This window comes from Acomys russatus, chromosome 3, assembly GCF_903995435.1.
Source record: "Acomys russatus chromosome 3, mAcoRus1.1, whole genome shotgun sequence".
NCBI classification, from domain to species: domain Eukaryota; kingdom Metazoa; phylum Chordata; class Mammalia; order Rodentia; family Muridae; genus Acomys; species Acomys russatus.
In genome coordinates, this window is record NC_067139.1 from 83,812,793 (window position 1) to 83,829,286 (window position 16,494).

Here is a 16,494-nt window from a genome sequence, read left to right on the forward strand (position 1 = left end):
ACCTGAAGGAGAACATTCTGCTGCAGTGAATACGTGAGGACGAGCAAAATGCCGTCAGATGGGCAAGAGGGGCATCCATAACAGAAGTGGTGAGACACTGCAAATGCTAGCTAGCTGCAGTATGCACGGACGTGTGATCAGAAAGGTGGGGGCAGGCACAAAGCAGCCTTATCCTCTGACAAATGGTGGGACCTGGGGGTGCAGTGGGGTCAACTGGGTCACAGGTTATCTTTCCTTCCTGGTTCCCTGTCATGTGGGCTAAGATGTGGCTTAAGTGTATTAAAAATGCCAGAACTCTTTCTAGCCATTACTTGCCCAAATCCCAGCCCTCTCTACATGGAGGCTGTGTTGATGCAGTCTTAAGTGTGTATCCTGGTCACCCTCCCCAGGCTACCTTCTAGTTACCCCCTTTGCCCACTCTGAAGAGCAGAGAGCTTTTTAGTTCTTTGTAACAAGAGTAATTCCAAAAAGGTTTCAACAGTCACTAAAACGGTTAATCTTTCAGTAATAATAATCCCCTTTGCCTCAGCCTCGCTCAGTCCTGTCTGATTACTACATCATCATCCTCTTCCTCCTCTTCCTCCTCTTCCTCCTCTTCCTCCTCACCATCTTCTGGCAGTTCTTCATCATCACCTTCCTCATCTTCCTCTAGACAAACTACCACCTCTGCTGGCTTAGGCAATCGAGAGTCAAACCAGTCCAGCACCTGCTGAGTGCTGAGTCTTGACGCCTGACTCAGTTTAAGGATATCAGCTTCCTGCAGCTGCTGGTGGGCTTCCCAGTACCTCTCCAAAGGTCGTCTATCTGGTGGGGGCGGTGGGGCGGGCAGAGGTGCTGTCTTGGCCCATTCTTTCAACGAACGAGTTGATGGTGTAGGGATGGCTGGATCTTGAAAACTAGGGGTGCCAAGTACTGCGTTGTCCCGAAACCATTTCAGCTGTCCATGCTTCAAGGCGTATCGCGTGTCACCAAACCACTGAATGATCTCAGGTCGAGGTAAACCAGTGATTTGTTCCAGCTTATGGTAATCTTCTCGTCGTGCCCACTGGCACTGTAAGAAAAAGGATTTGAGGATGGCCAGCTGTTCTTTGGTTTTACGCTTAGTCTTTCGCTGGTGTTGCGTATCTGGGGAAAGGTATTCTGTGGGGCCAGCTCTACTTGCTACTGAGTTATTCCGTAGCCTTTGGGGCCAAGGCAGCTCTACTTGTGGAGACGGTGCCTGCTCACTAGGTAAGAATGACTGTGGGATATAGCCCGAAGGCTGGAGGGGTTGAGGGGTGGCAGCGGTTCCATTAGCCAATACCTGGAAAGTAGGAGAAGAGGTAGAGGAAGATGGAGGTGTCCCACAAGGTATGGATTCCTCCTCACAACTACTGTCAAGTAATGAGGTCAGTGGGGGCTTATCCGGCTGATGGACAGCTGTGCAGTGAGCAGTCCCTCCACTACATGACTGGTCAGGACCCCCGCCTGCATGCTCCTTGGAGAAGCCACCGATCTGAAGATCCTGACAAAAATCTGATTGGTGGGGGAATGCTTTGCTGCCTGTCACCAGAGGTTCCTTCACTTTCTGGTGGCTCAGCGGCAGCTGTGGTACCTGAGAGGGCTCCTCAGGCTCAACCTTCAGTTTTTTCATCTGACTGGGCTCACTTAGTGCCAGAGGACCCAGTCCAAGAGCAACTTGCTCTGGAGCGGGCACTGGAGGCATCTCCTCTGGGGGCTGCACTGTGTGACGTGTGAAAGAGAGGAGAGACTTGAAATGGAGCTGATCTCGGTGGTACACCACTCGGGCTCGAGTCTCTTCTATCTCTTCAGTTGACCAGCTAATGCCACAGCGGAGGCGTTGGGCCATGAACCAGGTCTTGACCTTCTCCATCTGCAGCCCATGCCGGAGGCAGAGGAGAGCGATGTCTGCCAGGCTCGGGTAGGGGAAGTAGCTGAAGGTCTGCAGCAGGTGCTCGTTTCCATCCAGCTCACTGGTCTGCGCCGCTGGAGTCCACACAAGCCGCAGCTCCTCAGAAACCGGTGGGAGGCAGATGAGCCCTGCTGCTGAGCTGCTGAGACTGCTAGCATCTTTGCAAGGAGGCATGATGGGCTCTGACTTGTGCCCTTCACAGGCAACTGTAAGAACAGAGACAGCTCTTTAATTTCCCATTTAATTTTTAATCAAACTGCTGGACACCACTTTTCTTTTTAACTCAAGTTATACTTCTCCTAAAAATACTTCAATAATTTCTCAATTTTCACAATCTTGGCAAGCTATCAGAACCTGTTGTAATTCATGGCTGTTTGTATGAAACACAAAGTCCATAAAAGTTGGGATAAAAATGATCCGAAGTCACATGGCAAAAATCTGTCTTTAGAGGCTAAGGAAAAATGTTAGCCTCCCACAGCCTTTACCTTTCAACTTTAATTTGCTCTAAAAGCAATCACTCAGCTCTCACTCTCCTGCCCAGACAGGGTTTCTCTATGTAGCATTGGCTATCCTAGACTAGCTTTATAGACCAGGCTGGCCTTAAACTCACCGAGACCCACCTGCCTCTGCCTCCTGAGTGCTGGGATTACAGGCGGGCACCACTGTCCCGGCTTCAGCCCTCACCGTTAAATTCAAGGAACAGTACTCACAAAGACAGGACCTCCTGCAGTTATCTCAGAGAGATTACTCTTTATTGCTTAACAATCTCGGAGTACTTCCAGAACAAGGAGACAGGAAACAACGTACCAAGCCAGGCCTGAGTGTGTATACCCACAATCCCCGCGCTTGGGAGGTAGGAGGACCAGGAATTCAAGGACAACCTAAACCACACAAAACCCTGTCTCAAGACATGCAAAAGGCCAACAACAAAAAAACAGGGTGGGGCACTCTGTCCCCTGATGCCACTTCCTTTCTTGGTGACAGAGTACTGGGAACAGGAGACTATATTCATAGTCCCTTAAGGCCCTAAAGTCTAGATAGTTTTTTTCCCCAGTAGGATGTCTTAGAGCCCAAGACCATAGGATAAAAAAAACCTTACCCACCCCCTCCCCCGCCGAGTCTGCTCAGCCTAAGGAACCCAGAGATGACCCCCTCCCCATCAACAGGCCACTCCACGATGGGCAGAAGGGCTCCTGCCCTTATCTCTTCAGCCCAGCTTGCTCTCAGAACCAGCTGGGCAGATTCATTAAACACTACGTCTAGTTCCCAGGATTAAGGACAAGAGGACCTATATATTTCTCAGTGCCTGGCGAATTTTAACTCAGCTCCCTCATTAGAGATGCTGTATCACTTTATTCTTGGAGAAATCCCGTCAGTGTTTAGATTACTTCCGGTCTGTTCAGGATAGGGTAAGATTCCCATGTGAATGCTACTGATTGATTGAGAAAACATACTTCAAGTCGCTAAGAGCAGTGTTATCAAGGGTTAATGTTTTCACGTCTTTGGAAACCTTCTCCAGCCTAGGCAAGTGCTCCAGCACCAAGCAGTATTTCAATCTCTATTTTTTTTTTTTTTTTAATTAGCAGGGCAGTGGTGGCACACAGCTTTAATCCTAGCATTTGGGAGGCAGAGACAGGTGGATCTCTGTCCGTTCCAGGACAGCCAGGGCTACACAGAGAAACTCTATTTGGGGGAGGGGAGAACATTTTAAATTATATTTTATTTTATAGCTTCTATCTGCATAATATGCACCGTGTGGATGCTTGGTGCCCTCAAAAATCTGAAGAGGGCACCAGATCTCCAGGAACTAGAGTTACAGTTGGTTGTGTGTTGCAGGATTATTTGATTATACTGTGAACCTGGAGATTGTGTACTGAAAAAAAACCTGTTTCTAGTTTGGTGTGGCTCAACTCTGAGACAGGGTCTCTCTGTGTAACAGTCTTGGCTGTCCTGGACTCACTTTGTAGACAGTGCTGTCCTGGAACTCACAGAGATCAGACTGCCTCTGCCTCCCAAGTGCTGGAAGGGAAGTCCTAGGATTAAAGGCGTGCACCATCACCCACCGGCTCCTAGCACACACTTTTAACCCAAGGGCTTTCTGTTTGAATATTATAAACAGGATTAAATAAAGTCAACCATAGGTCAAGAGGCAGAACCACCAACCTGTTAACAGGAAGTGAATATAGGGGAAAAGCCAGAGAGAGTAAAAAGTCTGGAGGACCGAAAGAGAGACAAACAGAAGTAGAAAGGAGAGAGATTCAGTTTGAAGGATTTTCAAAACGTAAAAAAAAAAGGGGAGCTTTTTCCTGTTGGGACTTTACCTAAGGAGGAACATCAGCTGGGTGCTTTCTCTGCCTCTCTGAGCTAGTAAGCTTTCACCGCAGCATCTGGCTCCTGACCTAGCTCTGGATAAGTCACTGAAACCCTAATGACCGTCTGTTCCATTTCCCTCCTCTGTAAAGAATGCTGCGCTTAGCACAGTGGATGCATGCCTTTGATCCGAGCACTCAGGGAAGCTTTAATCCCAGCACTTGGAAAGCAGAGGCAGGCGGATTGCTGGGAGTTCAAGGCCAGCCTAGTCTACAAAGTGAGTCCAGGCAGCCAAGGCTACACAGAGAAACTCTGCCTGGGAGGTGGGGGAAGCAATGCTTACAGAGAATTTGGATGTTGCCCTCAAGCATCTGTTGTGTGTAAGGCATTACAAAATCAGAACCAGCAGCTTTTGGAGATGGGGGCTTGGGGTACGGCAGACGAGGCTTACTGCAGCTTCGCTGTTTTCTAGAGCACTGTTTGTCCTTAGCCACTTTATTTCACCCAAGGCTTAGTTTCTTAGCAGAGAAAAGGTACCTGCCTGGGATGTCTATACTCGGTAGAAGCTGGCATCTTCTAGTCAGCAGACACTCTACCAACGAGCTATACAGATTCAGTCCCCATGATTTCATAGTCTATATTTTGAGGTTTGGAAACAGTTTCAGAACGATTTTGCTGCTCTGGAAAAAAAAAAATGAGGGCCAGAGAGAGTACCTGGCTGCTCTTCCAGAGGACCCAGCTTCAGTTCCAGCACCCACATGGCATAGCAGCTCACAACCATTTATAACGCCAGTTCCAGGAGATCTAATGCCCTCTTCTGGCCCCTGTGGGTATTGCATACATGTGGTGCACAGATACATGTGAAACACCCATACATGTAAAATAAAATTTAAAAGACAAATAGGGCCATAGACACATCTTAGAGGAATAAAGGCACTTTCAGCTAAGCCTGCAACCTGAGTTTGATTCCCAGGACCCACTCGGTGGGAAGAGAGAACCAATTCCCACAACTTGTGGCCAAGAAATAATCTAGTCAGCGTGAAGATGAGAGCTGACTGAGGCTATGAGGTGTGCACAGTTCCAAGTCTACAAACAGCATCTTATTCATGAGGTCTGCCATCCTCAAGCTGCTCACAGCAGATGGTATTATCACAGCACAGCGCACACTACACAATGTCATAGTGCACAGTCTGCATCTGGTTTTCATAATACTCAAGAGATATGTCAGAATTCCTCCCTATTCCCAAGTTTGACCTTTTTTTTTTTTTTTTCTGTTTTTCTTTTTCTTTTTTGGTTTTTGGAGACAGGGTTTCTCTGTGTAGCCTTGACTGTCCTGGACTTGCTTTGTAGACCAGGCTGGCCTCGAACTCCACAGCAATCCGCCTGCCTCTGCTTTCCAAGTGCTGGGATTAAAAGTGTGCGCCACTACGGTCCAGCTAATTTTGGCTTTTTGAGACAGGGCTTCTCTGAGCATGCCTGCTTGTCCTGAACTTCCTCTGTAGACCAGGCTAGCCTCAAACTCAGAGATTCTCCTGCCTCTGCCTCCCAAGTACTAGGATTAAAGACATGAGCCAACATGCCCAGCTAAAATGTTGTTCTAGATCAAGACATAGCTGTGTAGCTGGTAATTCTCTGAAGAATCTTTTCTAATTAGGAGCGCAGTACAACCAAAGAATGACAGCCGGGTGGTGGTGGCACTTGGGATTTTTGAGGGCACCAAGCATCCACATGGTGGGTGTGTGTGTGTGTGTGTGTGTGTGTGTGTGTGTGTGTGTGTGTATGTGTGTGTGTGTGTGTGTGTGTGTGTATATATCAATCATCCATCCAAAAAAGACAAGTAGGGGGCCAGGCACAATGTCTCAAAAGCAAGTGTGACAAGCAGGGCAGACCAGTCATCTTAACAGTCAGTACTCTTGTGCTTCCATTTTGGACCGGAGGGTTTCTGTAAGTGGCAGAGATGGTGGTGGTGTGTCCATTATGAAAACCACACTTTCAGCCGTATTACAGATGCCAGGTATAGCACTCTGCTTAGTCATTAATTGAAAACCACACTGGGGACCCATTTCCTTCCTTTTGACTTCTACCACCCGCAGCCAGATGGAAAGGATGGGCAGCCTGAACGTGCAGTTTAGATGTCCGCTCACTGGTAAGGGAAAGTAGGACTTTGGAATGTTCTGGTTGAACATAGGCTTGTCCTAAAATAGAAAACTAGATCTGACCCTGCTCAGCTCCTTAAGTCTTTATTCATTAAGTAAGATCTGAAATACTGCCTAGGGTGTGTCTGGGTAATACAGGGCCTTAAGGACTTTTGTGATGTTTAATTTAGGTGCTTCAGAACTTTTTACATCATGAGTTTGAGAAGTCGGACAAAAATTGCAGACCCTTGGGCTGGAGAGATGACTCAGCAGAGGTTCAGTTCCCAGCACTCATGTTAGCTGACTCAAAACCAGCAGTAACTCGTTTCAAGGCCTCCTTGTTTCCATGGGTTCTCCCTCTCTCCCCACCTCTTAAAAGAGGCAGAAAATTATGACTTTATATCTAATAGGGTCACACTTGCACTCACAGAGGTCACTACCAAGAGTCTATCTTGAGAATCTCTGCTTCCTAAGTCTTCCTAACTCAATGAAGGCAGGGCGGTATCTTACTTAGGTGTGAACAAGCACCATAATGAATGGAAAGAGAATTGGAGACTGTCCCTGGGGGAGGTAGGGGGTGCACGCCTGTAATCCTGTCCCTGGGGGAGGTAGGGGGTGCACACTTGTAATCCTGTCCCTGGGGGAGGTAGGGGGTGCACGCCTGTAATCCTAGGCACAGGCAGGTGATCTAAATTCTAGGCCAGCCTGGGCTACAAGTCGAGTACAGTACAGCCAAGGTTACACAGAGAAACCCTGTCTCAAAGAACCAAAAAAAAAAAAAAAAAAAGATTAAACTGTCTAAAAGGGACACGGTATGTGTGGTACCAGATGGAGTGGGAAACATACTAAACAGTTCAGAAACCCAGCTGAGTGACCAACTAGATTACATGACCAATACCCAGCGTCCTGGCCACTCAAGGTCAGCTGCTGTCTAGCGTAACATACTGGCTGTGTCCGTAGTTGTGCTTGAACAGTGTGTTTCTAGACCTGCTTATGCTGCTACACAACTGCCCGATACTGGGTCATGTCTGGGTATCTGTTTAATAACGTAATTAAAACATCATGCAAACCTATTAAATACAAATACTAAGTGGTTGCAGAATATTTGGTCACAGTGTGTGCCGCCGCCCCCAGATTGTGTTATTTACTGTTTCTAATTGTGGTATGGCTCAACCCTAGCAAACACCTTTCATCCAAGAGCCTTCTGCTTGAATGTTATAAACAGGATGACGTCAAAGATAGGTCAAGAGGGGGCTGGAGAGATGGCTCAGCGGTTAAGAGCACCAACTGCTCTTCCAGAGGTCCTGAGTTCAATTCCCAGCAACCACATGGTGGCTCACAACCATCTATAATGTGACCTGATGTACATTATATACATAATAAATAAACAAATATTTAAAAAAAAAAAAGATAGGTCAAGAGGCAGAGCATGCAACCAGCTGACAGGAATGTAGATTAAGGAAAAAAACAAACAAACTATAGTGCTGGGAGCAGTGGCCCACAACAGTCATCCCAGCACTCAGGAGGCAGAGGCAGACAGATGTCTGTGTTCGAGGCCAGCCTGGTCTACAAAGCTAGTCCAGGACAGCCAAGGCGACACAGACAAACTCTTGTCTCGAAAAAACAAAAACAAAAGCTGGGTGTGGGGGCACACACTTTAATCCCAGCATTTGGGTAGTAGAGGCAGGCGGATCACTGTGAGTTCGAGGCCAGTCTGGTATACAGAGTACAGGACAGCCAAGGCTACACAGAGAAACCCTGTCACAAAAAAACAAACAAAAGAATAAGAAGTCAGATGGAAGGATGACAGACACCCAGGAAGCAGAAGGGAGGGACACTCAGTTTGAAGGAGGATGTTTGAGAAGGGGTTGGGCATTCCTTCTTAGACACAGGCTGGGCAGGAAGGTCAGCTGGGTGCTTTTCTCTGCCTCCGAGCTAGGAGGCTTTCACCCCAGCATCTGGATCCCCAGTCTTTATTGGTAAAAATCAAAAGATACTTTGTTAAAAAACATTAAGTCGTCTCTGGAGGATCATAAATTTGAGGCCAGACTGAGCTATGTATAAACAAAAACAAAACAAAACAAAGAAGAAATGCTCTGGAGACACTAATTCAATATACTAATATTAAAACCCTGCCGAGTTACGAGTGGGCAAGGCAGCTGAAGACTGGCGTGAGTGCGCTACACTCAGACAGCGACCCCAGGGTTCAGTCTCACTTTACTTTGAAGAAAGCCAAACTGGAAATAACGTTAAGATCAACGTGAGTAGGTCTCACTTAGCGGGACACACTAACTGGAATTACCTGGCCGCCCTCCTCCCGACTCCCACCTTTCTAGTGGACTGTGCAGCCTTGGCTGCCCTGGATCGCTTTGTAGACCAGGCTTGCCTCAAGAGATTAGTAGGTATTCAGTTTTTAAAAGTTCTCGGGGTGCAGTGAATACTAGAAAAGACTAGTAAAGTTAAGCAACACACCAAAGACTGGTAAGGTCTACTTTGAATCGTAAGGCTTAGGATATGCACCTCTTTTTAATTTTTTGATTTCTGGCTTTTGCAATTACTGCTGCCTACCTATCATTTTATAAATGGACTTCAAGCGTATGACTAAGATGCTCATAAGATATCGATCTAGGCACGCACTGATTTTCAGACAAGTTTCAAGCTCGAGTTTTCTTCCAGCTTACAAGTCTCGAATAAGGGACGCAACACCACCGGGAACCTGTGAGGACTTTTCGTTTCCTGGTTGGTTTTCACAGTATGGCGGGGCACAAGAGTCAAGGGCCGGTTTCTTTTAAACCTTTCATTCCCAAATGGCATTGCTGCCCAGAAGTAAAGTCCTGTTGTATATGCGTGTTGAGGTCGCCAGGAGGTAGTCATGGGGATGGGAGAGGCCCGGGAGGCAGTCTGAAGGGCCCCGAACTGGGTCAGAGAACAAAACGTTGCAGTACCCGGGCGGTGAGCCCCAGGAGGCAGGCAAACCTGCATCTTTGCAGAAGGCGCCCCAGCCCAGCCTTCCCCATCCCCCCTACACACACTCCTTAGCCTCCCCCGGTTACAACACAGATTCGAAAGTCCAGGGGAGAGAGGGGAAAGGGAACAGAACCCGGCGACTTCCAACGGAGGATTCTCCTCCTACCGCGAGGATGGGGCTCTGAGGGCCGGAGGCAGGCCCAGGGGCTGGGGGTCGGTCACTCACCGCGGCGCGGCCCGGGCGGCGGCTCCCAGCCTCGCACCGTGGGCCGGGGCGGGAAGGGGGGGAAGAGGGCAGGGGATCCAAGAGGGAGAGGGGCTGCGGGACGACCGGCTCCTGGCACCCCAGCCACGCGACGCCCCGGACCGCCGCTGCCCCCACCCCTGCAACAAGGCGCTCCGCCCCTGCCCGCCGGGCTCAGAGCGGAGGCGGGGCGGAGGTCGGCATCGGTGGGCGGGCACCCGCGCAAGGCACCGGGCCGCCCATTGGCTGCGCGGACCCACTGGCCACTGTGTCTCGCCCGGCCCGGCGCCTGCGAGGGACCTCTGCACCCTGGGGTCCTTCCAAAGTTCTTTACTGAACTCGGCTGGCCTCCTAGGAAGCCCTTTTAAAATATGTCCCCAGCCCCCATCACCCCTATCTCGGCAGCCCAGATAAAAATGTTAAAACTGCCGAGAATGAACACAAAATGGATCAGATGTTTTGGCCCCAAGAACGACAAGGATCTTAAGAACCCAGAGACTTCCGCCACTTCTGAGGTCAATGCGGCTACGGACAGGTGTTCCCACCGACGACATAGTCTGGGTTTCACTGTTACAGTGTGACAAAACGTGCTGTTCGCTAAACCATTTTCCCACATGGTACCAAGTTCTCGACCAAATTTAGAATATTTAGGATTTTCCCATCTTACGTGGGAACAGCTTGAAAAGGCCCAATCTTGACTATTTAGGTCTTTGCTTAAAGGCAGTCTTTGCTTGTACTCTCTTTTTTTTTTGGGGGGGGGGAGGTTCTAGACAGCTTTCTTGTATTCTCAGACCTCCCCCACTGACTCTTCCTTAGCTACTGTCGCATGAACTTTTCTTTCTTTCTTTTTTTTTAATTAAAAAAATTTGGGGGGGGGGGGTTTCGAGACAGGGTTTTCTCTGTGTAACCCTGGATGTCCTAGACTCGCTTGGTAGACCAGGCTGGCCTCGAACTCACAGGGACCCACCTGCCTCTGTCTCCCGAGTGCTGGGATTAAAGGCGTGCAGCACTACCCAGCTGGTGAACCAGACATTAATTGGGGTTACTTACATAAGCACGAGGAGTTTGTCAGTGGATGTGCTACTGAATAAAGTGTCTCTCTCATCCAGTAACCACTGCCTGGGCCTGGAGAGATGGCTCAGCGGTTAAGAGCATTGGCTGTTCTCCCAAAGGTCCTGAGTTCAATTCCCAGCAGCCACACGGTGGCTCACAACCCTCTATATAGGGAGACAGACCTGGTGCCCTCTTCTGGCGTGCAGGCACACATGCGGGCAGAATACTATACACATAATAAAATCTTTTTAAAATGTTTTTTTTTTTTTTTAATACACTGTTTATACATCCTCAGGGAATGGAGAGAGCCTTGTGAGCGTCTTCCTCAGGGATACCTTCCCTGCATTCTGTAAGGTGTGGGTGGGGCCTCCTGAGCAGAGTGTTAATGGGCCCAGTCTGTGTGGATGTCCTGCAGGCGGTCGCCAATGTTCTGAATTCAGGAAGGGGACAGTTTCACCACTCCCTCAGGACAACATGCCATTCCATTCGTCCTAAGATTTGTTTCATTCTCCAAGTGCTCCGCTCCAAGGCCTAGAGCTCTTTGCTGGCTGACAGATACCTTAAGCTTCGTGCTGAGCTGTGTTTTCTGTCACCAGTCCATTATTTGCTGCCAATCCCCCTTCCTCATTGCACTTAGTAACTCAGTCTCAGCATTAAAATCCATCTATGTCCTCAAACACCTGGCAGAAAACACCGTGGGCGATAAACAAGTTAGATTCCTTTCGTCTGTCAGGCTTTGAGTGATGCGAAGCTGGGGGCTGGTGGGTGACGGAGAGTGGGAAGTAGAGCATTAGGAGTGGGCACCCCTCAGTTACTAGCAGGGATATTACCCTCTTGTAACTCTTCATTGGGAAGAATCTGTGTATTTGGCTGAAAACCCAGGAAGACGCTGTCTGTGGGAACCGAACGCCTGACTCTAGACAGTTTGGCAAATTACTTTGGCCAACAAGGATTACCATTTTAGAAACAGAAAAGGTGACAATTCAGGAAGGCGCAGTTTCTGGACTGAACCGGGCTCCCTATTTATGGTAACGGGAAAGCAGCAACAGTAACTCCAGTACCTCACAATGCAGCTATTCAGAGATCTTTGAAGCAGTAACTAGTGTCTTAAGCGCTAATACAGTATGACTTGTCGACAGGGAAATTCTGACATGGCTGCGAATGCACACAGAGCACCTCGTGAAGGCGCATTGAGACTAGGCATGGTGGCACACAGCCATAATCACAGCACTCTAAGAGGCAGAGGCAGAATGATCACATTCAAGGACAAGTTGAGGGTCTACACTGTGAGACGCTGCTTGAGGATGGAGTAGACTGTAAGGAAAGACCCAAGAATGAAACCAGCATCTTCATCTTGGCCTTCTGAGCTTGGCTCAGTAGCAGAGGGCTGGGAGCCCTAGCACCAAAAACAGAACACACACAAACACACACACACACACACACACACACACACACACACCAACAATAAAAACAAAAAACAAAAACAAACAAACAAAAAAGTTAGAGCCACTTTATTTCCACCATTTTCTTATGGCAGCCCTAGCAATATTGACCTTGCAGCATATGAAAGAAAGGGGCCATTTTTCCCAGTTTGGCAAAAAAGAGTTTGTCTTTTGAGGCAGATTCTCCGTACTAGCCAAGCCTCCCATGCCAGGCTAGTCTTGAACTCCAATCCTCCCTCCTCCTGAGGGCTATAATTACAGACGTGAGTCATCATACCTGGTCTAAAATTGTTTATAACGTAATCGCTGTAACGGGGCCCCAGACCTTAGCACCACTTAGTCTATGGTAGATATAATCGTCTGTAAAACTCAGCACATGGACAGCACCTCCTGGCAACACTAACACAAAGGCCTAACCCATCAATGTCCACAAAGTTCTGGAAAAGTCAAGATATCCTAACCTTGCCTTTTAGCTTCTGTAGTTCCACTTATGGCTAACTGCTCTTATTCACTGAAGTGTGTCAACCCAGGACAGGGGTTTGTGCTTAAAAGCTCACCCTGAGAAAGGTCAGCACTGCACTGGGATCCTGAACACCCAGTCAGTGGTTAATGAAGACTTTCTATTGGCTTAGACCCACATCCAAGTGGTCTTCTTGTGGGGGCTGAATACCCAACAACAATCAGAAGGTGTAAAGATAATTTAACTACCATAGCCTGAAAATTAAGATTATGCAGCCAGGTGCCATGGCACACGCCTGTAATCCCAGCACTGGGGAGGCAGAGGCAGGCAGAGCTCTGTGAATTTGAGGCCAGCCTGGTCTACAAAGTGATTCCAAGACAGCAAAGGCTACACAGAGAAACTCTGTCTTGAAAAAAAAAAAAGATTATTCTAGAGAAATTCTTTTTGTTTTGTTTTGTATATAGGGTTTTTGTGTAGCGCTGGCTGTCCTAGAACTCTGTAGAGCAGGCTGGCCTTGAACTCACAGAGATCCACTTGCTTCTGCCTCCCAAGTGCTGGGATTACAGGCGAGCACCACCACTCCTAGCTTCAGCTCCTTGTTCTTTTTTTTTTTTTTTTTTTTTAACTTTATTTTATGTGCATTGGTATGGGGTGTGAGGTCCCTTGGAATTGGAATTACAGACAGTTGTGAGCTGCCATGTGGGTGCTGGGAATTGAACCCAGGACCTTCAGAAGAGCAGATAGTGCTCTTAACCACTGAGCCATCTCTCCAGCCCCTCGGCTCCTTGTTCTTTACAGTAAATATTATTTACTTGTTATATGAAAAGGCAATGCTGCAGGATGGGTAAGCTCAGTTGGTACAAGCACCTGCTGCTGAAGGGAGGGACCCCAGGGACCCAACCCCCCCCCCCAAAAAAAAAAAAAAAAAAAAACCCAGTCACTTGACTAGACCAATTCCATAACAGGCTTCAGGTTTTCACTCTACCTAACTAGGCCAAGTTTCTAACAATTCCTGAAAAAACCACAAGTTATGGACAGTTCATGGGCAGCTCATCAGCTTATAGAACAAAATGACTGACTAGATACCATGTTTTTATTACTTTATGGCCTTGGTAAAGAACACAGCTGGCCCTATCCAATCAAATTAAAGACCAACTCCTGAGTAAGCGTCAAAACTTCAGTGACTCAAAAGTCCCCAATAACCAAACAAACAGCCAATCCTAAATCCCCTCATACAGTTTTTTTTGGGGGGGAAGGGGGAAGTTTTTTGGTTTTTCAAGACAGGGTCTCTCTGTGTAGCCTTGGCTGTCCTGGACTTGCTTTGTGGACCAGGCTGGCCTCGAACTCACAGCGATCTGCCTGCCTCTCCCTCCCAAGTGCTGGGATTAAAGGTGTGCGCCACCACGCCAAGCTAGCCTCCCTCATACACTTTGAATCAATTCTGTCTATACATTGCGCCTGTGTGCTCACCTGGGGGTTGCCCTCCGAGGAGAGAGACGACTCAGCATGCTAGAGTAAGAACACTGCTTTGCATAGGGCCAGGCCTGAGGACTGAGGTCTGATCCCATGGATCCTATGCTGGAAGGGCAGAAGCCCTCCCGGCAGCTGTCCTCTGCCGCTATTTGGGAGTCATGAACACAAACAATAAGCCAGGTGTGGTGGTGCACACCTTTAAGCCCAGTACTCAGGAGGCAGAGGTAGGTAGATCTGTGAGTTTGAGGCCAGCCAGGTCTACAGAGTAAGTTCCAGGATAGTCGGGACTACATAGTAAGACCTTGTATCAAACGAACAATAAAAAACAAAAACAAAACAAAAAAAACAAAATTCAAAGAGAATGTGTACAAGCACAGAGAAAAATTGTTTGCCAGGCAGGTAATGTTCATCAGCTTTTTAAAAAGCTGTCACTTGTTTGCATTTCTCCTATTGTATATATGTTCTCTTTGTCCCCAATTTTGTATTTATTTTCTTCTTAAAAGGTGTACATGGGGGCTGGAGAGATGGCTCAGAGGTTAAGGGCACTGTCTGCTCTTCCTGAGGTCCTGAGATCAATTCTCAGCAACCACATGGTGGCTCAGAACCATCTATAATGTGATCTGATGCCCTCTGAAGGTGCAGGTATATGCGCAGGCAGAGTACACATATACATAAAATAAATAAATAAAATCTTTTTTTAAAATCTTAAAAAAAGTTGTATACTGGGCTGGAGAGATGGCTCAGCAGTTAAGAGCACTGACTGTTCTTCCAAAGGACCTGCACTCAATTCCCAGCACCGACATTAGAGCTCACAACTGTCTGTAACTCCCAAGACCTGACACCTTCACACAGACATACATGCAGTCAAAACACCAATGAACATAAAATAAAAACAATTTTTAAAAAAGTTGTATACTTCATGGATACAGAAATCTGACTCTACTCTGTGACCAAATGACCATGCTCAGTTCCTATCCAGTTTTCTGTGTCACCTTTCCTAAGAAATGCCAGAGTTCAAGGGAGCTAGCTGGAAGGCTGACTAGTCAGACCTGCAAGTGTTGGGAATCTGGGATGGATCTGAAATAGAAAAGCAGCACTAAAGCTCTCTGTAAAATAAAAAGAGTTCAGACAAACCCACCACCAACTAAGACGTTCCAGTCTGCAAAGCGGCTAGGACCACAGAACTTCTGCACAGCCCCACCTACCTCTCGCTGGGTCTCTGGTCCTCATGCTCAGGCTTCTGTATGGTATCACTTTCAGTAGACACTAAGAGTGGGTGTGCTGCAATGACATCACAGCTGGACTATTATGATGTAATGAGGAGGCATGTGACTATGATCCAACTAGTGTTGGTGTTCTCAGTCTCCTGGGATGATCAAAGAAAGACGGTCACCCAAGGATGTGTTAAGGCCTTGCTGGCAACAGGGAGCTCCAGCCTTTGTGGACTAAATCTCAAAAGGACATACAAAGGCTTATTATGGATTGTTATGATGCTTTTTAAAACATTTTATTTATTATTGTATATACAGTGCTCTGTCTGTGTATACATCTGATGGCGTCAGATCACATTATAGATGGTTGTGAGCTACCTTGTGGATGCTGGGAATTGAACTCAGGACCTCTGGAAGAGCAGTCACTGCTCTTAACCCGAGTCATCTCTCCAGCCTCTGCTATGGTGTTTTAAAATCATTCAATTTCACCAATAAAGATTCAGGAGCCAGATGCTGGGGTGAAAGCCTGCTAGCTCAGAGAGGCAGAGAGAGCACCCACCTGACCCTCCTCCTCAGCCAGTGCCCAAGAAGGAATGCCCCCAATGTCCCATGCCACCTCAAACAACCTCCCTCAATCTGAATGTCCCACCCTTCTACTTCCTGTGCATCTCTGTCCTTTCTCCTCACTTCCTTTTTGGTTTTTATTTATTTTTTCTTAATAATCCTGTTTACTTCCTATCAGCTGGTTCCTTGCTCTGCCTCTTGACCTATGGTAGACTTTATTTCATCCTGTTTACACTAGTCAAGCAGGAAGCTCTTAAAGGTGTGTGCCAGTCAGGTGTGGTTGTGCAGGCCTTTAGTATCAGCACTTGGGAGGCAGAGGCAGGCAGATCGTTGTGAGTTCGAGGCCAGCCTGGTCTACAAAGCGAGTCCAGGACAGCCAAGGCCACACAGAGAAACCCTGTCTCAAAAAAACGAAAAAAAAAAAAAAATAATAATAATAATAAAGGTGTGTGCTAAGGGTGAGCTACACCACAACTAGCAACAGATTTTTTTTTCTCAGTAAACAACATAAGCTCCAGGTCCACAGCGTAATCAAATATCCCCCAACACTGTTACACATAAGTTGTTGAGTAATACAAGTTCCTCACACCAAAGCCCCTGATCCAATCTACACATTTAGTGAAGGAAAACGTCCCACCTCTGTGGCCTTAGTCCGTATTGTGTACTGTTTGCAGTACCCAATACTGCCAGACACTCCAGGTGTGCTCGGATTGTCTGTCCTGA

General features: G+C 47.6%; 1 protein-coding gene across 1 annotated transcript; it reads right to left on the bottom strand.

The window, feature by feature from the left end:
• Window positions 1-337: 337 nt before the first annotated feature.
• Window positions 338-9,711, bottom strand: Homez (homeobox and leucine zipper encoding). The gene is made up of 2 exons (XM_051143093.1): window positions 9,551-9,711; window positions 338-2,118 (listed from the first exon to the last, which is right to left on the bottom strand). Exon 2 carries the CDS (start codon window positions 2,084-2,086, stop codon window positions 536-538), a length of 1,551 nt encoding a protein of 516 aa, XP_050999050.1. The 5' UTR covers window positions 2,087-2,118; window positions 9,551-9,711; the 3' UTR covers window positions 338-535.
• Window positions 9,712-16,494: the final 6,783 nt, after the last annotated feature.

Coding starts and splice junctions, on each gene's coding strand:
- Homez (XM_051143093.1), bottom strand. CDS start 2,086: ATGCCTCCTTGCAAAGATGCTAGCAGTCTCAGCAGCTCAGCAGCAGGG.